This window comes from Callospermophilus lateralis, chromosome 10, assembly GCF_048772815.1.
Source record: "Callospermophilus lateralis isolate mCalLat2 chromosome 10, mCalLat2.hap1, whole genome shotgun sequence".
Taxonomy (NCBI): Eukaryota; Metazoa; Chordata; class Mammalia; order Rodentia; family Sciuridae; genus Callospermophilus; species Callospermophilus lateralis.
This window is the reverse complement of record NC_135314.1, coordinates 131,463,143-131,484,204: the sequence shown is the minus strand read 5'-3', so window position 1 is coordinate 131,484,204 and position 21,062 is coordinate 131,463,143. Positions and strand designations below refer to the sequence as shown.

The 21,062-nt window shown below is 39.6% G+C and overlaps 2 protein-coding genes across 6 annotated transcripts in view; both read left to right on the top strand.

Annotated features, from left to right (window-relative positions):
- Rbm6 (RNA binding motif protein 6) overlaps positions 1-8,130 on the top strand; it is a 97,312-nt gene extending 89,182 nt beyond the window's left edge. For all 5 annotated transcript variants that reach the window (XM_076867291.2, XM_076867292.2, XM_076867295.2 and 2 more), the window contains 6 exons: positions 246-341; positions 1,503-1,763; positions 3,170-3,244; positions 4,120-4,217; positions 6,790-6,919; positions 7,890-8,130. In XM_076867291.2, the coding sequence (XP_076723406.2) occupies positions 246-341; positions 1,503-1,763; positions 3,170-3,244; positions 4,120-4,217; positions 6,790-6,919; positions 7,890-8,015 (786 nt within the window). In that variant the 3' untranslated portion in view covers positions 8,016-8,130. The remainder of the gene's footprint in view (positions 1-245; positions 342-1,502; positions 1,764-3,169; positions 3,245-4,119; positions 4,218-6,789; positions 6,920-7,889) is intronic.
- Positions 8,131-12,678: 4,548 nt separating this feature from the next.
- The window catches only part of Rbm5 (RNA binding motif protein 5), a 31,447-nt gene continuing 23,063 nt past the window's right edge, over positions 12,679-21,062 (top strand). The window contains exons 1-4 of the mRNA XM_076868895.2: positions 12,679-12,772; positions 14,068-14,135; positions 16,365-16,530; positions 17,394-17,549. Of these exons, the coding sequence (XP_076725010.1) occupies positions 14,119-14,135; positions 16,365-16,530; positions 17,394-17,549 (339 nt within the window). The 5' untranslated portion in view covers positions 12,679-12,772; positions 14,068-14,118. The remainder of the gene's footprint in view (positions 12,773-14,067; positions 14,136-16,364; positions 16,531-17,393; positions 17,550-21,062) is intronic.

Genomic DNA, 21,062 nt, shown 5'->3' with positions numbered 1-21,062 from the left:
CCATACCCCCGCCTTTAAATGTTATATTTTATAAGATTCTATATTTCAAAATCATGATAGCAACATTTCAACAGGGTTGACTCTTAACTTTTTTTTTTTTTTCTTTGAGTGAGTTTTCATGTAAGAGTTACTTCAGAGAATGGGAATGTAGCTCAATAGTAGAGCTAGCTTACCTTGCATGCTGCAGGCCCTAGGTTCAATCACCAGTACTGAGGGGTGCAAAAATTACCTCAAGGTTTGGTCAGTTTCAGGAAAATGCCAGTGAGGGGAAGGCCCCTCCAGAGGACGTCTTTAAGAAGCCCCTGCCTCCCACTGTGAAGAAGGAAGAAAGCCCCCCTCCAGTAAGTCTTCATGTGGATGCCCTGGGGACGGTAGGGCTGGGTCTGCTTCTGGATAGGAAAGGAAACTCAAAGGCTGGTGCCTCACTCTGGGCTTGGCCCTGTCTCTCTCTCTCTCTCTCTCTCTCTCTCTCTCTCTCTCTCTCTCTCTTTCTCTCTCAGAAATAAGGATTCCTCTTGATTATAAGTATGAGTTTAAATTTCTAGTCTGCTAACAAGGGTGTCTACCATTTTTACCTAAACAAATGTCCCTTTTAAGTTACAATCTTATTATTGGTAGTTTTTTCCTAAATCACCAAGGAAACCCATTTTCCTGGTATCTATGTTTCATGCCTTTTAGTGCCACGTAAGAATCTTAGATGTAGAGTATGCATGTGATCATTTTCATAGTTGGCGTGACTGGTCAAGATGCTAATATTATTACCCATTTTTAGGTACCTTGAAGTGAGTGATAGTCTCAACCTAATCACTAATGATTCCAATTGAATATAAATATACAACAGTAGTGACCATGTTCTATTTTTTTAATTTCCATTCATGATAGGCCAGTGACCATGCATCATTATTAAGCAGTTTCTACAAGGTATTCTTTGTCTATTCAACATTATTAATTCAGCTCATATGGCATCTCTCCTAACAATGTTTTTTACCTTACTCAGGAGCCAGATTGGTCTACCCGAATGCTTATTACTAAAGTTGTTTCTAGTCTGTCTCCTAAATCTCCTTTACCTAGAGCCTTGGTGAAATTCATCTTTCCTTTTTCCATGGGTTACAGTGATTTGGAGGTGTTCATCACTTCCTCTTTATAATTCTTTTTTTTTTTAATTTTGTTTTAATTACTTATGTATGGCAGTAGAATGCATTTTGACACATTGTACACAAATGGTAATTTTATAGTTCTTTTGCTGTTTTCTATGCCAGTTCCCTTCTCTCTTCCTCAGTGATCAAGGAACAAGATCAAGCTCTAGGCATGTTGCTGCCACCTGGGAAATGAACAGCATGGCATTGGGCATGTTTTGAACCCAGTTCACTATTTCAACTAAAAGAGAAAAAAGACAGGAAATACCCATATCAAAATATTTAAAAAAAAAAAAAAAAAAAAAAAAGGGCCCCCAAAAATGTAGCTTGAGTTGGTGTTGATCCCTGGCCGCCTCCTTCTTTCAGCCGAAAGTGGTAAACCCACTGATTGGCCTCCTGGGTGAATATGGAGGAGACAGTGACTATGAGGAAGAAGAGGAGGAGGAACAGATCCCTCCTCTACAGCCCCGCCCAGCACAGCCCCAGCCAAGGGAATTGCTGACCAAGAAGGAGAATGAAGAAGACAAACTTACTGACTGGAATAAACTGGCTTGTCTGCTCTGCAGGAGACAGTTTCCCAATAAAGAAGTTCTAATCAAACACCAACAGCTGTCAGACCTGCACAAGGTATTAAAGGAAGGGGCCATGACTTTTCAAGTTTTGATTCTTTGCATTGACGGGTATTACAGAGAATAAAGCTTATACTGTCCTTCCTTAGCCTAAATAATCCTCCAGTTCCTATCATTCAGTCAGTTCAGTTCAAGAATTAATTATCTTCTACATTTTGTTCATGTGAAGTATTACATAGCTCACAGTTATGTATTAAGGCTGTGCCTTCTAACAGTTGACCTCAGATAAGCCCCTTCTCTTCTTTGACATTCACCTGGTTTTATCCAGCTGTGAGTCAGATTCTGCCATTTCCTCATGTAGTGAGTATAATTATAAGCGACAACAAAACAGATATTTTGGAGCTGTTAAACTTACATATGTTGGTCTTCTCCTGCAATCTTCCAATTTATTTATACTTACCAAGGAGCCAGCCAAATTATAAACAAAGCCCCTAGATAAACATGTTCTCAGAGTAATTTCTTTCATACTTCTTTTCTAACAGATATTGCAAGATAAGATGTGAAGGGAATGGATTTAGGTTTCTCTCAACATAAAACCCAGAATCATGCATAGCTAAAAGCTGAGACGTTTTTCTTTTGGTATAAGTATACCAACCACTTTGCCCAGCCTGCCCCTATGAAGGCTGTGCAAAGCTCCTAGAACTCTTGAGATACTCCTCCTGGACAATCCCTGGAACATAATTACTGTCCAAGTCCCCTTCCTTCTGGAATTCTGAGTTGTTATATTGACACATTTGAATTTCAGCTTTCTGCTGAAAATGCCAGTAAATGGGAAAAGAGATGAAAAGTAGTGTGAAAAGTAGTGATCAGGACAGAGGAGTCATAGGTGTGATGAGCCCTAGGACAGTGGACTGAATTGCTTTTCCTTTTCTTGGAGTCATCCAGTACAAACCACCTGTCCGTGCAAGAACTGTTTGGACTCCTTACAATTCATATATATACCTGCATTCTTGTGTAGTGGAGCTATGCTTGAGGAGTATGGGGCTCTTAGAACAGTCCATTTGTTCCTTCAGGACTATGGTGCTACTTTTTATATTTCTCTGGGCCTTGAAAGAGTAACTAGTGTCCAGTGATAATGAATGGTAGAAGTGGTAGGCAGAAGGTGTGGGCATGTAGTTTTCTTCACTGGTGCACTCAGATCCTCTCTTAATTTTCACTTTAGTTGAAGACAAAAACCAAATTTGTTTTCCACATCTTGGAGAAAGGTAAATCCTGCATTAGAATCTAGATTCCCCATTGATGAGACCAAAGTAAGACCAGTTAGAGCTTGTTGCTTGCATGGTACTGTGATCATTTAGAAGAATCAGCCAATCAGAAGATGTACAGTATTAGGAAAGGCCTAGAAGCTTTTGTAGGACCATTTTTTCCCTTGACCTATATTCTTAGATTTCCTTCTTTTCTCAGCAAAACCTGGAAATCCATCGGAAGATAAAACAGTCTGAGCAGGAGCTAGCCTACCTGGAGAGGAGAGAACGCGAGGTAAACTTTGGTGACCTCAATTAACTTGACCCCAATTCTTTTTCTTCTCTGTTATGGACTTTGTAGGCTATATTGAGCCCTCCTTATAAGAAGACAGATAACAAAGAAGCCCCAAAACATGATCATTAAAACACATTAAATTCTAAATTAAAGTGGATTCTAAATTTTGTTGTTTATAAATTATACCTCAACAAAGTTTGTTTTTTTTTTTTTTTTTTTTTTTGTAAGATGGTGTTCGGTTTTCTCCATATAGGTCAATAAATTGTACTCTTCTTTCTTCCACAAATTTTAAATCAATTAGGAAAATGAAGGAGTGTTAGCACTGTTGAAATAGAAGTTTTTAGTATTAAAGGCTACGTGTAGGAAATAGTTTAGTATAGGAGCCACTTTGACTTGCTATCTAGACCATACAACTAGATAGTTTCATAACCCCAGATATAGATTCCATTAGCTCAGGGCAGGGCTTATGTGATGGTTAAGAGTCCTTTTATGGAAAGACCTCTAGGAGATTATCTATTTCTTGGAAGGGGCAAAGACAACTGAGATAAGCATGTCAATTAATTATTTTCAAATTTATCAGGTAAAGAAGCCACTGTATTTGCTAGAAGTGTATGCTTGACTGAGAGATTACAGGAGTTACCAGTTGAGCAATCTTCACATTAAAAGATAGTATTAGAGCTGGGTGTGGTGGCATATGCCTGTAGTCCTAGCACTTGGGAGACTAAGGGAGGATGATCACTTGAGCCCAGCCTGGGCAGCATAGCAAACCCCTTTTCAGAGGAAAAAAAAAAAGGAAATAAAAAGAGACGTCAGATTCTCCAGCTCCCAACCTCCTTAAGTGGAAATCTCAGGTCTGCTTTTCTGCTCACCTACAGGGTCGGTTTAAAGAGAAGGGAAATGATCGCAGGGAAAAGCTCCAGTCTTTTGACTCTCCAGAAAGGAAACGGATTAAATATTCCAGGGAAACTGACAGGTAAGACAAACCCTTCACTAAGCCATGGCCTCAACACCTAACAGTAAAACCATTTTCTTTTAAGTGTGCCACTGTTTTCTCTTTCAAAGGAAGTGAAGCTTAATATTAAAAACAAGGTTTGTCAGAGTTCCTTGAGCATGAGATCCACCCTGGTCTTTTGACTACATATATTTACACCAGAAATATGTGCATTTACATGAAAGGTTGGCTGGGTTCTTCAGCTGCTCAAAGCCAGGCGGGAGTGGCTACAGTCAGGCACCTTATCTCAGCAACTTAGTGAGACTCTGCCTCAAAATTTAAAAATACAAATAGTTCCCAAATTATAAGCCCAGAGTTACATGGAATCTGTTGATGATCCATTGTATACAGGTACTGTGTTATCCTTAGGTGGACAATACATATAATGTCTTTGACATCGGTGTGAACACAGAATGTTGAGAAAGTTTAGGTGATGTATGTCAGGGAGGGCATTTCACTTGGAGGGAATGATATAGCATGAATGAAAAAGTTCATGTTGCATTTGAGGAGTTATAAGTAGTTGGATGAGGCTAACCATTGGGAGTGTGTTGTTGAGTGACAAGAACTACAGCAGATACAACAAATAAAGGCCAGTTTGTGAAGTTTGTACTCCTTAAACACCATGCACCATTAAGTGCCGCAGTCTGTCTGGGCACAAAATAACCGAGCCACCACAAAGCCTTGTAGGTTCAAACAGCAACTCTTTATTCCCGAACTCTCACCGGTACTCTACACACACTTCCCAGGAACACATTCCCTCCATCGGCCCCGCACTCCAAACTCAATGGGAACTCCAAAGTAGGATCTTTCCCTAATCCCGGAGCCGCCCTATTCCTGGAGGATCCACCTTAATCTCAGAGCCGCCCTAATCCCAGAGCACCTTTCAACCATTCCCTCTAGCAAAATGCCGGGCGTTATTCCTACTAAACTGTGGCTCTCAACAATTAAGTTTGTTTTCATTAAAGGCAGTGGGAAAGCAAGGTGTAGTGGTACACACCTGTAATCCCACTGACTGTGGATGCTAAGGCAGAAGGGTCACAAATTCAAGGTCAGCCTGGGCAACTTAGCCAATCTCAAAAGAAAAAATAAAAGAGATTGGGAATGTAGCTCAGTGATACATTGTCTTGGGTTCAATCCCTAGTACTATTCCCCGCCAGCCACCGAAAATAGTATTGGGAGGTCATGGAATGATTTTAAGTAAGGTGTTCATCTAGTTTTGTATTTTAGAGAGATTGTTAAGTGGAAGATGAATTCATAAAAGGACTAAAGCTGAGAACACGCAGGGAGTATGGCAAGGAGAATGAGTTATAGGTATCAAATCCATCAGTGTTTGTGATCAGTAGGTTATCTGGGAAACCAGAAAAGTCACTGATGATACTCAGGTTTTTATTGGGTATTTATAGTGAGAGGGAGCAGTTAAAGCCTTGAAAGGGGGAAAAGGGTGACAAGAGGATACATCAGCAGAAAAGAGAGTAGTCATTTTTAACAAGAGAGCTTGAGTAGGTCTCTTTGTCAGTAAGCTAAAAAATCAGCAGCTGGAGGAGATTACACCTGTGAGGAAAGGGAGATGATTAACAGAATAAACCCTGAAGTGGCTGGACAGGGTCTGGGGCCCTGATATTTCAGCTTAATTTGATCACAGCCCAAAATAAGAGAGGGGTGTGTGTGTGTGTGTGTTACTGGGGATTGAACAACTTGCCCTTTTTGTGAACATACACCTTGCCTAGTAAGAGGGCTGGATTACTTGCCTGAGGAAGGTTGTGCAGAGGCCTGATTTAGCTTAATTTCCAAGCCTTTTTACAATTTGCCCTCAGATTCCTACCACTCCTCTCCTGGAAAGATTGTGTTCTTTCACTTTTCCTTGTTTGTGTCTTTTACTCTCATACTTTCTTTAGCCCATTAATTATTTGTCAAGACCCAATTCAGGTCTGAGGCTGCGGCTTAGCGGTAGCGCACTCACGTGGCATGTGTGAGGCACTGGGTTCGGTTCTCAGCACCGCATATAAATAAATAAATAAATAAAGTTCTATCAACAACTAAAAAGTTAAAAAAAAAAGACCCAATTCAAAATGTACCTTCCTATCATATTTTTTAAATATTTATTTATTTATGTATCTTTAGTTTTAGGTGGATACTTTAGTTTGTTTTTATGTGGTGCCGAGGATCGAATCCAGTGCCTCATGCATGCTAGGAGAGCACTCTACCACTGAGCCACCACCCCAGCCCCCCATCATTTTTTTAATGACAACCCCTCAGAGATTGTGTCCAGTTTTGTTTCTCTAACAGATATCCACTGTTGCCACATCCATGGTCAAACCCTTCAATATTCTGTAAGCATCTGTTGTCATAATTCTCACATCTTTTTCCATGAACAGGGCCAAATCATGGTCATCTCTGAATCCCCAGGATAAGCCTAATGTGTAGGTAGCAGGCACTCAAAGGTGTTGTTTCATATGCTTTATAGAAGACATATCTGAACCTAAGAACAGAAGGTTTTGTTAGACTCACCAGCAGGTCATCTTGAAGTGATTGTGTATGTCTGCTTCTCTTACAGTGATCGTAAATCTGTTGATAAAGAAGACCTTGACACTAACAGTAAAGGTGGCTGTGTCCAGCAGGCCACTGGCTGGAGGAAAGGGACAGGCTTAGGATATGGCCATCCTGGATTGGGTTCATCAGAGGAGGTAAAATTATTTCCATGTTGTTGGAGGCTACTTGAGCTAAAATATTTATAACTTTCTCTTCCTCTCTGGTCCAGCATAATATCATTTTAGCTAGGATTTTCTACTGCTGACCTAAGATATGAGAGCTCAGAAACCCAGTTTTGATCACTGGGGTATAGCTTGGCATGCTGGGCCTTTGGTGGTTTGGTTGCAATGGGAAGGGGAGGAAAACGTTGGAATGGAGTTTATACTCTATAGAGAGCAGTATAGGAATCTGATAGTTTGAAATTGAGGGATCACTTGGTAAAAAGAACCAGGGAATAAACAATAAAAAGTATAAACTGCCTTGCATGGTGACACATGCCTGTAATTCCAGCAGCTTGGAAGGCTGAAGCAGGAGGATCACAAGTTCAAGGCCAGCTTCACCAACTTATTGGAGAACCTGTCTCAAAATGGCTCCTAGAGGGATTATAAGCAGAGGACTCTGATGGCTAAAGATTGAGAAGGGGCTGGGTTGTGGCTCAGCGATAGAGCGCTGGCCTAGTAAGTGCGAGGCCCTGGGTTCGATCCTCAGCACCACATCTAAATAAATAAATAAAAAGAAAGTATTGTGTCCGACTACAATTAAAAAATAAATATTTAAAAAAAAAAAAAAGATTGAGAAGCATAGTCCTGGTTTCCAGAAAGGACTTTGCTTCTCATATTTCAGTAAGAGCCCCAAGAAAAAAATCAGAAGAAACGTTGCATATTGTTTATTGGCTTGGTTCCTCTCTCAAAATGCCAGCCATAGAAGATTGGCTTATCTCTTTCCTACAAAACTTTTCATATCTCTAATAGTGAAGCCTGTACTAGCAGTCATGGTATCACCATCCTCCTATTTGTTTTAATTCCCCTATAACCTTCTCCTTTCAGGTTCAGAAATGCTTGTGGTCAGAGATCAGCCCTGAGACTGATTAATTCACAGAGCCCACCTTACTGTCTTTTTTTGCAGACGGATGGCCGGATGCGGGGACCTGGTGTTGGCACTCCAGGAAGAACCAGCAAGAGACAGTCCAATGAAACTTACCGAGATGCTGTTCGAAGAGTAATGTTTGCTCGGTATAAAGAACTTGATTAAGAATGGAGACAAGTCCCACAGGACACACCTCCTTTTTTGTTTGTCTGTCTCTCCTTTTGTTTTGTTACTGTTCTTGCTGCTAGAACTTTTTTAAATAAACTTTTTTTCAATGTGATTATTTTTTGTTAAAGTTTTCTCCCAAAGACTGGTAGAGGGTGTACTTAATGGAAGGAGAGAGAATGCCTTGGTGTGGGCCCATCTGAAGTGATGTTGAAATGGCAACTAGTGCTACAGTGAGCCCTGGAATGCTGCCTCCTATCAGTGTAAGTGGGCAGGTGGTGACGACCTTCAAATAGCTTATGTGAATGCTGTCAGATTTCTAGACTTTTTTTCTCTAGTCAGTGAAAATAGCATTTAGTTATTCATTTCTGGGTGTTTGTTTGTTTGTTTTTTGGTGACTGCTAAGGCAGAACACACTTCCATTTGTTGGCTTACAACTGAGCCACATCCCCAGCCCTATTTTGTATTTTATTTAGAGACAGGGTCTCACTGAGTTGCCTAGCACCTCGATTTTGCTGAGGCTGGCATTGAACTCCTGCCTCAGCCTCCTGAGCCACTGGGATTATAGGCATGTACCACCACGTACAGCTGATTAGAGCTTTTTGAAACAAGGTCCTCAGTTCAATCCCCAGCATTTAAAAAGAAAGTCCTCTTCTGTTGAGCACAGTGGTATATGCCTAAATCCCAGGGACTTGAGAGCCTGAAGCAAGAGGATTACAAACTCAAGGTCAGCCTCAACAATTTAGTGATATCCTCAGCAACTTAACAAGTACCTGTCTCAAAATTAAGGAAGGAACAAAAGGACTGGGTTACAGCTCTGTGGTAAAGCACCCCTAGATTCAATTCCAGGTACCAAAAAAAAAAAGTCTTTTTCTGACTTCTTCATGGTTATGGGGAAGTGGACAGGCAATATGATACCTTTTTTTCTGAGTACCTGCTGGGTACTTGATGCTTGATACTGATCATAAACTTTGGCATAATAAATACTGGCATTCCTTTGTGGCCACTGCCACAACTATTCTTCTCTACAGAGCTAAAACCCTCCAAGGAGTTATCTACTGTCTTCCAGATTCTTTTCAAATTTCCCATCATACCATTTCACAAAAGTTTGCTTCAAAAGTGAGCTAAAAAAATCTTTGTAGTTTAAAGACCAAGTCTATGAAGCTGTTAGAACTTTTAAAAATAATTATTCAAGGTAATATAGTGCTAAGAATTGTACTTTGCACATGTCTCACGGGAAAAATGTTAGGAGAATTGAAAGTTTTAAAGAGCATTTTTTATGGTATAAGGCAGGAGTTTACATAATTTTTGTCAAAAGAGCAGAGATTTACTGCTTTAGGCTGAATGGATAAGATGATCTCTGCTGCCAACTATTTAGCATTGATATTGTAGGGGAAAAGCAGACATAGCAATGTAAACAAGTGTGGCTATGATTCAATAATAACTATTTCTTTATTCATAAAAATAGGACAGGGGGCTGGGATTGTGACTCAGCTGTAGAGCGCTCGCCTAGCATGGGCGGGACCCAGGTTCAATCCTCAGCACCACATAAAAATAAATGCATTGTGTTGTGTCCATCTACACCTAAAAAATAAATAAGTAAAAAAAAAAATGTTTAAAAAAAATAGGACACAGGCTGTAGTTGGTCTGAAATTGTAGTTTGTTAGTGCTTGGTCTGAGGGCATAATCTATATGCATAAAATAAGACCAAGGAGAGCTGAATTGTATTATAAAAAGTAGGGATTGGGCAGTAAGGACTGGGAGATGTAAAAGGGGTTGTATGCTAAGGAGAAAACATTACCAGCAACAGTAATTATAAATGTCCATTAAATTGTTTGCCATCCTGTGTCCAGATGTTCCCCTCTCTCATATTGAGGATCAAACCCAGGGCCTCACACATAAGATGCAAGCTCTCCACCACTGAGGTATTTCCATCCTTTTTTAAAATTTAATTTTATATTTGAGACGGTCTTAATTACCCAGGTTGCCTCAAATTTAACAATCCTTGCCTCAGCCTCCAAAGCAGGTGGGACTATAGGCATGTAACTTCTCTTAACCTTTGATAACAAATCTGTGTAAGCCTCTAAAAAGGAAAATAAATAAATTAAAGCATTAGCTTAGGAATTGAGAACTGCAGTTTCTGGGACTTGGTATCACCAGTGCTACATTACATCTGAATCTTTCAACCCTAAACAGTGGTACTCCCAGAGCCCTCTTGTCAAACTGGTGGTCTGCAGGTTCATCTGTGGTGCATCTCAATATTCTGTATTGGTCAAAATCCTTTTTGGGAACTGGTCCAGTTTTATCCTGGATAGGCCAAACCAGATTTTCCTTCTAAACTTGTCTTACCCCACTGAACTGGGAACACAAGCTTTAGGACACATCAAATGTTTCACCACTGAATGAAGTTATTAACCCCAATTATTGACTGCTCAATAGAGACACTATCTGATTATTAAATTATCAATTTTGAGAACTTAGTCTACTTACCACTAGGGCTTATAACAAGACTACTATTGGTCTCTGCCCATGGGATTCAGACCACTGGTAAAAATGAATACTGAGTAGTTACTGATGTGATGAACACCTCAAGGGAGAAGTACAATAAGCTATCAGAATGATATGACATGGACTTAATCCTTGTTTGGTGATAGCAACATCTTCCCTGAAGGAAATATTTAAGCTCAAATATCAGACTAGTTTGACCCATTACTAAGGTGTTTGTTTAATTTCTTTAATGGCTTGATTTTTGCAATTGGAGATTTTGGAAATCAGGCCTGAAATTTTTAATACATTTTAATAATAGTATCTTGGGTACTAATGAAAATAGGAATGAGGGTGTGAAAAGTGTCATCCTGTGATGTCCTTCAGAGATTCCCTAAGGCTTTTAGTCAGTGCTGGAGTAGGGATCTTGGGTAACTTTCTTTTCTACTGTATCCCTAAGGCCTGGATAACACAGTATGCACTCAATAAATTTACAGTGTTTTCCATAGAAATGCTGGGTTAAGTTTTGATTGTATATCTAGTTTATCAAAGCCCACCTCTGACAAAAGAAATTATCTTAGTTTTAATTCCCAGAAACCTCCCTTTCAACAAAAAATGCTTGTTGGAACTACTCTGGGGACAAGGTAGTCAGCCACTAGTGGCCATTAAGTCTAGAGAGTTCCCAGTTCTTGACATCTGCATCATTCATTGTAGAGTTTGCAATGACCTCATCTATTGTGTTTGTTTTGGAACTAGGGATTGAACCTGAGTGCTTTACCACTAAGCAACATCCTCATCCCTAACCCTTTTTATTTTTTATTTTGAGAGAGGGTCTCAAAGTTGGTAAGGCTGATCTTGAACTTGAATCCTCCTGCCTCAACCTCTCCAGTTGCTGGGATTATGGGATTACTGTGCGAGCCCCCATGCCCAGGCTATGTTTAAGTAAATATTTCATTAAATACAGTATTCAAGTGCCTTCTATGGATCATATATATGTACTTTTTTCTGTTGATTAAAATTTTAAATATGTGCTTCCCCCCATAAATTGGACACTATATATTGGAGATATACATAATATATATAGTGTGTGTTTTTACACAATACATATATACAAGTGAGGTGGAACTATCTCAAAGGCCATCAGAGTCCAAAATATCCTCTTTTGAATTTCCCAAAGTTCCTTGCTTCTTTCTGCCATAAAGATTATGCTTTGGTAGCAGATTGACTTGTTCATTCACTGCTTACTGCTTGTGCACCATGTGTGCACCAGTAGAGGCATTAGGGATATTGTAGTAAACTAAACAGACATAAGTGCTCTTCCACATTCTAGTGGTTAAGGGCATGTTCTCTGAAACTAAATTAGTTCAATTCCCAGTTCCACCACTATTATTAGCTTGTATGACCTACTAGGTTTGTAAAACAAGGACAGTGATGGTTTTGACTAGAAGAACAGTAGAGACCGAAGTGGACGGACTCTGAATATACTCTAAAGGTAGCTTCTACAGAATTTGTAGACGGATTATGTGCCAGTAAATGAGAAAAGTCATGGGTGATTACTACTACTACAAGGTTTTGTCCTGAACAAGGGAAAGTGGAGAATTGTGATGTAAGAGCTAGGAAGATTGTAAAGGAGACAGTGGTTTTGTCCATATTAACTATGACAATTTAATAATTCTGGAAAGTGACTTTTCTGAGACTTTAAAGAATATCAGTGGAATGAAATTGAAAACCTGCCTACAAGAATTAACTCAATTTCCATAATCCTCACCTGAAAAAAATGGGTTTAATGCCAGCTCATAGTTTATGATAAAGACACAAAAAAATAAGCATTTAGCACAATCTAGGACAGTGATCGACAACATTCCTTCTTTTGACAGATGGGACGCGTTTTCCATGGTGTCAGGCGCTTGTAGGAAAGGCAAACAATTGCTATGCCTAATAGAAGCCGTAAAAGCTCTCATTCCGGTCCTTAAAGGCAGGTTGGCAATTCTGTCCAGTGTTACAATAAAGAGAAATACGCAAGAAATTAACAGGACGTAGTGACAGGATGCCCGGGCGACCACATTTCCCGGCAGCCTTTGCGTATCTGGGAGCTTTTGAGGATTGGACGCCTCTGCAGAGGCGGGTGACGGGTGCGGGGGGCGGATAGGCGCGAGGTATTGTGGGTAGGAGACGGCCGTCGGCGGAGGCGCCATTTTGTGGAGCGGCCGAATCCTTGCAAGAGGTTCTGGGAGGCAGAACCGCTACTGCTACTGCTGCGGTCCCTCCTGGGGGTGAGTGCTGCGGCCGTCCGTAACGACTCGGGATTCTTGCCGTTGAGGCCGTCCCTTAAACCTTCCTGTCAGCTGCTAGAGGCCGCCGCTAAACCCCAGCCGGGTCTCTTCAGGAGGTTAAGTACCCAAGGCGTTGGAGGGCCGCGCCCCTCCTCGCCGCCAGCTCTCTCAGTTTCAGGGTGTCTCCCGGAGTTCAGCCTACGGTCCGTTTCTTTTGGGCTGTCAGTTTCTCCCTTGCAGGGACATGTTCCTTTACCCCCTGCCCAACGGAGCGGTGAAACCATCGCCTGTCCTGAGGGCATTCCTTGGGAGATCACTGGCAGTCGCTAGCCGCCATCGTCTGGCAGCCACAACTGATCGCCCACTCCAAAAAGCTTTTTTGTGATAGCGATCTGCCGGCCAGGAACTTAGTGGGAGATGGGAGGGGTGTGTGTGATGGGGAAAGCCGGACATCCAGTCCATCACTCGGTCCGTGCCGCCGCCATCTCGGCCGCGACACTCCGTGGAGGTGGGTGCGGGCACCGCCCGGGAGATGAAGGGCCCACTAGCTAAGCCTCCCCGGGACTTGTTTCCCTCAGATGGCTCTTTCATTTATTATTAAACAAATGTTCGTTGATAGGTGTCTCCCTAGACCCGGGACTAGAGATGGCCCTAACTGGTTTCTCAGACCTCTCACACATCGAATGCTGTCCATCTGTGTGCTGTATTACGGCCCGAGGGCCAGAGAGTGGGCAGGGTATTTATACTCAGTAGCCTGAGGTAATCTGGATTGGCCACTGAGAGATTAAGTCGATTCGGGTTTGGGTTACAAATGCATAAATCTGATTTCACTCAGATCAGCATTCCAGCTTCTGAGAGAATTTTTCCATCAGAATTTTTAATTTAATGTTTCATGAATTTAATATTGAGTTTCATATTAATGAAGACACTTGATTAATGTTTTGTTAGTCAGCTACCCCACTGGAGTTGCTTTGGTTCAGCATACAAGGAGCAGTTCTGCCCTTTTTGCTTTGTAATCCTAAAGTAGGAGCAGGCAAGGAGTTTTCTGTTTGCTTCCCTTCATGAGTTTCTTATGAAATTTAATATTTTATAATATTTTTCGTCTTCCTATTCTGTTCATTTTTAACAATTTAGCATGATTTTAATGTTGACAGTTGATCCTCCTCCTCCCTCACCTTAAATAATTACTGTTAATGACTTGATGAAATCACAACTTCAGTAGTGACCTAGTTTGTAGAGCAGTTGGCTTAAGTGATCTCTGAATTTTCTAGCAGTTAATCTCTTTTATCTCCTAGGGGGGAAAATTTGAACCTTTTGGACCCTTGTGCTAGATCTTAAGTGGAACAATGGGTTCAGACAAACGGTAAGTCACTATATTACGTATCTGTGATAATATTTCAGTAAGGATTGCACCATTTATTTAAAACTGCTTATTTATCAAACAAATATTTGACCATCTGTTTTGTGCCAGGCATTGCTAATGAGCACCTTCATGATTCTGCTCTCACAAACTACTGCCTAGTGAGAGGCATGTTATTTAAAAGAAATTTAAGGTCCTGTTAAAATACATAAAAATGATGTTTTCTTCTGTATACACAGCTAGAGAAGCTTTCTGGAGAAAGTATTCATATGATGAAGCTTTGAAAGCTTGCGTAATAATTAGGTAAAGGAAACTAGGATGGAATGGGTCACTGAGAGTTCCAAGAGTAGACAAGCACCCATTCAGAAACCAGGAGATCATAGAATCTGACATTATGCTTAGTTCCTGGCTGTGGCAAGCATCAGAAAATGCTGTTTCTCATTTATTGCTCCCTAATAGCAAGATGATCCAGACTTATAGAGCTGAGAATCTTTGGATCATGTATCGCATGAAGGAAAGAAGAGCTGGAGAATTAGTGAAGAATTAAGATGAGAGCATTTGACTGCTGGGTCAATAACTGTACTCCCTCTCAGACCATTTAACTTAAATATATAAACTTCCTTATTCAGTCACAGGCCTTCTTAGTATTGAGGCCATTCCCTGCGATAGATCAAATTGACAGCCTAAAGGAATTTGGTTTTGATTTATTTATTTTCTTGGTACCAGGGATTGAACCTGCTATGCTTAACCACTGAGCTACATCTCTATTGCTTTTTTCATTTTTTGAGACGGGGTCTCAAAAAGTAGCTCAGGGCCTTGCTAAATTGCTGAGACTGGCTTTGCGATCCTTTCAACTTGTGATCCTCCTGCTTTAGCTTCCTGTGCTGCTTGGATTACAGGTCCATGCCACTATGCCCGGCTCTAAAGGGATTTGTTTGTGTTACTTACCCTTTTTTTTGGTACCAGGGATTGAACTCTGATGCTTAACCACTGAACCACATCTCCAGCCCTTTTTTTTTTTTTATTAGTATTTTTATTTGTTCTACTTAGTTATACATGACAGTAGAATGCATTTTGACACATTGAACATATATGGAGCACAACTTCTCATTCCTCTGGCTATACATAGTGCAGAATCATATACCGATAGTATAATCATGCATGTATATGGGGTAATAATGTCCATCTCATTCCACCATCCTTCCCACCTCCTCCCCCAGCCCTTTTTTATATCTTAAGTTGCTGAGACTGGCTTTAAATTTAGAATCTTACTATCTCAAGTCTCCAAGCTTCTGGGATTATAGGTGTCCCTGTGTCCTACTATACGCTCACTTCAAAATTATTCCTCTAAATATTTGGCATTTTGGGGCTGGGGCTCAGTGATTGAGTAACCTGGGTTCAATCCCCAATACAAAAAAAAAAAGATCTGACTTTCTCTTGTGATTATGTAGTAATTTTATATAACTGGTAAATAACTATGAAAACTATTTTGTCTGTGATCTGTTTAAGCTGCTTCTTTTATTTTCCCATGAAGCTCAGGGCTCCAAGAAACCAAAAATAAACCAGATATTATAAGAAATAAATGTTCTCTGAGAGTACTAGTTTTGAGTAAATCATCCTGTTATGTATACTTGGTTAAAAACTTGATTTTGGGGGAGGGGGAGCTAACTTAACTCATCTAAGTTATTGATTACCTATTTCCTAGTAGGTATGGTACCTTAAGAGTAGATGAGGGCTGGAGATGTGGCTCAAGCGGTAGCATGCTTGCCTGGCATGCGTGCGGCCTGGGTTCAATCCTCAACACCACATAAAAACAAAGATGATGTGTCCGCCAAAAAAAGAGTAGATGAGCTAGTATGTATTCTTTGAAATTTGAGTAATGGCTTCCTATCTTAAGTTACTAGGATCTGAATTGTAAGTGAAAGGGGTCATTTGTATTTACTAGGCTTGAAAAAGCATAAGAATATGTTTTGAGAATATGATCTTGTCTCCAAAAATTCAACCTAAACAATTGATAGCTACATCTTATGATTTTGTATAAGTTCCTGAAAATTATCTTTATGTTTTAGGATATAGATATTCTCAGTGGTTATCTTTATAAATTTGAATTTGGTAACAAATTTAAAGAAATATATTAAATTATTTGGATGTATCTTATAAACTGATCTCTCTGTGTGTATTGTTTCTGAAGGTATAAATTTAAGATTAAAAGTAAATTACTTTTTCTGGCAGAGTGAGTAGAACAGAGCGTAGTGGAAGATATGGTTCCATCATAGACAGAGATGACCGTGATGAGCGTGAATCCAGAAGCAGACGGAGGGACTCAGATTACAAAAGATCTAGTGATGACCGCAGGGGTGACAGATATGATGACTACCGAGACTATGACAGTCCAGAGGTGAGTGACCAGCAACTATTTATGGAATTGTTAGAATTATGAATAATGCATGCAGCATTCTCGAAAAGTATTCCAAGTGTAAAAATTTCTCTTGAGTATTACAGTCAAACTTTCTATTCGGAAATATATTTGATGCAACTATAACCCTCAAAGACAACTTGAGCCTTATAGTAATAGAAATAATAACCAATGTTTATTTACATAGGATTCACGTGTATTTTGAACATTTGATTTCATGGACTTGTTTAAACTGTAAACCCTACAAAGTAGGTGTTATTTCCCCCCCCCCCTTTTTTTTAAATATTTATTTATTTATATGTGATGCTGAGGATCGGACCTAGGGCTTCACACATGTCAGGCAAGCGCTGTACCACTGAGCTACAACTCCAGCCCATATTCCCATTTTAAAAATGAGACAAGTTGTGATAATATATAAGCCTTATGCCTTAGACTTTTGAAATGAAGAACAGAAGTTCCATATGAATATATAGTTTTGTTTAGAAGTAATTATGATGGGTTGGGGTTAAAAAGAAAGGCATTGTGTCAACCTACAACTAAAAAAATTTTTTAAAAAAGGAATTATGCTCATATAGTTTTATACTTTTTCCTCCCTTCCACTTTTTGTATCCATTTAATTTTCATAGTATAACAATTTCATTGTGTTTACATCATTGTGTGTAATCATTTTTCCTGAACTAAAGAAATGATTGTCACTGTTCTAGAAAACACTGCAGTGAATATCAGCATGGAATACTCTTCTTATCATTTTTAACTTCTTTTTCTTAAGATCAAATTCTGTGAGTGGAGGACCAGATTAAAAGGTGAGTGCAGGGTGATTGTAATTTTATTTTTCTGTGAATCAGAGAGAGCGTGAAAGAAGGAACAGTGACCGATCAGAAGACGGCTACCATTCGGATGGTGACTATGGCGAGCATGACTATAGGCATGACATCAGCGATGAAAGGGAGAGCAAGACCATCATGCTGCGTGGCCTTCCCATCACCATAACAGAGAGCGATGTAAGAAGAACCCACAATTTTTTAAAAAATATTTTTTAGGAGTAGTTGGACAAAATACCTTTATTATTTTTACTTATTTATGTGGTGCTGAGGATCGAACCCAGGGCCTCACACGTGATAGGTGAGCGCTCTACTCCTGAGCTACAACCCCAGCCCAGAACCCACAGTTTTAATGAGTAGTCTAGTAGGCATAACAGACTTTGAGCTTCTACCATTATTATCCCATTACTGTTTTATCTTAAACTAATATCTTCACTAATGAAATATATTTCCATCTATAGGGTGGACAAAAGTAAATTACTCATTATTTTTAGGCTTTGAAGCTCTGTGTAGAGTTTTCAGGAGTGCCTTAAATATAAGAATCAGCTCTTATTCATTCATTAGCTCTTGGAAAATAGTCAATACATTTTTATTGAGTTGATTTATTATTTATTAGGTGAGGATATATCAGTAAAAACAACTTTCTCCATAATATGGCTACCTTTTGATTTGATAAAAATTATACTATCCACTTGAAATCTCAGAGAAGCCTGTTGAAAAGGAAGATTCATTGTGTGGCTCATTCCTCAGGACAATGAGGGCCTTCATGTGCTTGACATTGTTTGATTTCCAACAGTATCTCTGGCCTCACTCTTTCTTTCAGCCATATCTACTACCTGCTTCCATTATTCTACCAGTGTGACTTTTGCTGCTTGGAGACTCCTTTATGTGAATCCATTTCTGATCTACCAGACAGAATTTCTTCTTCTTACACTCTTCCCAAGGCTCTATGCTTGTGACTTTTCATGTAGTACCTATACTGTGGCTATCAACATGTATGTCTCATTTCTACCATAAGATAGTAGATCTGACTGTGTATAAACCAGTCATCTCTCTGTTCCAGGTGCAGTTCGTGAAAGGTTTGGAAACATGTTTTTAAAAAGAAGTAAATGTGCTAGTACCTGTTGTCCTAGAGTAATCAAAGTAGTATGCTAACTAATGTTTAATTGAATTTTAGACAAAACTGAAGGTAAACATTGGATTTACACAACTCTAGTTTCTAAACACTGGTAGTAATGATTATAATGACTGTGAGACCAAATACTTTAGATAACAGTGAGTAGTTATTCCATTATTTATGATCTACTGCATACCTGCTTAAACTTTGTGCTGTGTTAGATGTCACACTGATGCAGAGCATGAATCCTATCTTCATGAATGAATAGCTAAGCTTAACACATGATGGTGGCAATGAAGACCAGAAAAGTTTTGTTACTGGATGTACTGGTACAGTCCTCTAGGAGGCTATCAGGGGTGGATGACTTGAGCCCAGGAACTCAAAAGCCAGCCTGCTTGGGCAACATAGTGAGACCCTTTTAAAAAGAAAAAGAGTGGGCCAGGCATGGTGGCACACACCTGTAATCCCAGCACCTCAGGAGGCTGAGGCAGGAGGAAAATAAGTTTCAGGCCAGCCTCAGCAATTTATTGAGACCCTACCTTAAAATAAAATATAAAAAGAACTGGGGATGTATCTCAGTGGTAAAACACTTTTGGGTTTAATCCCTTGTACCAAGAAAAATATATAAATAAACTTTAGAAGCTGTAGCAATGAGGATGTAGTGAAGGGGATACAAGGAATCCTTCAGAAGTTTATTTAGGAAGGCTTGCTGATTGATCATGTATGACCCCTAGGAGCCTACAAAAGGAAGTTGATACCATAGGTGTAACAATCAATGTCTTTGCTACTTAGGGCTGTCCCACTGATAACAAGACAGGAGTAGAATAACTATATATTTCAGAATTCTTTAGGCAAACAGAAATGGCTCCCATAAGAAGGTTGATTGGTTAGTGTTTATAGAGACAGGGTTTCACTGAGTTGCACAGCACCTCACCATTGCTGAGGCTGGCTTTGAATTTGCAATCTTCCTGTCCCAGCCTCCAGAGCCAGGGGATTACAGGCATACACCACCATGCCTGGCCTTAACTTTCATTTTCTCTTATACTTATTGGCTCCCTGAATTTTATTTTCCTTTTTGTGAATTGTTATTATTTACCCAATTTTTCATTGTTTTCCTTCTTTAATTTTTTTTTTTTTAAGAGAGAGTGAGAGAGGGGGAGAGAGAGAGAGAGAGAATTTTAATATTTATTTTTTAGTTTTCGGTGGACACAACATCTTTGTTTGTATGTGGTGCTGAGGATCCAACCCAGGCCGCACGCATGCCAGGCAAGCGCACTACCGCTTGAGCCACATCCCCAGCCCCTTCCTTCTTTAATTGATGTGTAGGAATTCCTTGTCATATATATATTGAAAGTGTTTTCTCCTGTTTTTGTGTTTAATGTCCATCCTTAAGAACAGGTTAGAATTGAAGTTAAAATTGCTGAGTTCATCTCTGCATGATCTCTGACAACAACACTTTAGCTTTGCCTTATGGGAGGTCCCCAGAAGGAACTTTATGGAGATATAATCAATTGGAAGTGTTTTTGGAAACTCCATTCTGATCCATAGATCTTAACTCAAATGTTCATCTGATCGCTGTCTCTGAGAGCCAAATCCAAAGTAGCTGCTCTGGCTCCAGCCCTTTCTCCCTCAAAGGTTGGTTTTCAAAATAGAATTTCTCAGGTTCACAAATATTCCACAATATTCTTTTGAGCTAATTGGTTTCTTGATATTTGTTGGGATGGTAGGGATTTTGTTTTTCCCAGTACAGAGGATGGAACCCAGGGCTTCATGCAAGCCAGGCAAGTAGTCTACCACTGAACTACATCTCCATTTTTTAAAATTTCATTTTGAGACAGGATCTTGCTATCTTTCCCAGGCTCACTTTGAACTTGTGAACTTGCCTTAGCCTCCTGAATCTCTCCGGAATACAGGCTTGCCCCGCTGTGTCCAGCATAGTCTTTACCCCCACATTTTTAGATGCTTTAGACGAAAGTTGTCATTGTTGGTTCTAGTTCTTTAAACTGTTTATATATTATATATATATAATATAATATAACTGTTTATATATCTGCTTTATGTCATTCACTCTGTGTTCCCAATGTAAAATCTTGGTGAAAAATCAACAAATTTTCTTTAGTTGTATTTCCTTTCCAAATAATGATACATAAATTTCATTAGAAAAATTATTTAGTCTCCTGAACTTTAGTATATTCTGTATGTCTTTCTGTTTCCCTTTTTAATGTAGGCCCCTTCACCTGGCAATATGCAAACTCTTAAGAATATCTGTCTTTGATTACTATGTTACTATACATGTTAAGAATGGACATTTTTATAGTAACTATTTTACTCTGGTGACTGACTCTTTTTACTTACTCTGTTACTAAATATGAAACTGAGTCTTATGGTAGCTTAGCATAGCACTTTAGTTTGAGAAAATAGATACAGTTGATCCCCCTTATTCTTGGTTATTATGTTCCATAAAGTCACCACAAATAAGAACCATTGCTCCTAGGGGAAATAAAAGGTTCTTATAAGCGGGGGTGGGGGGGTCACTTTTTTTGTCACCCAGTCAGTTTGGAAACTTGTTTGAGGGG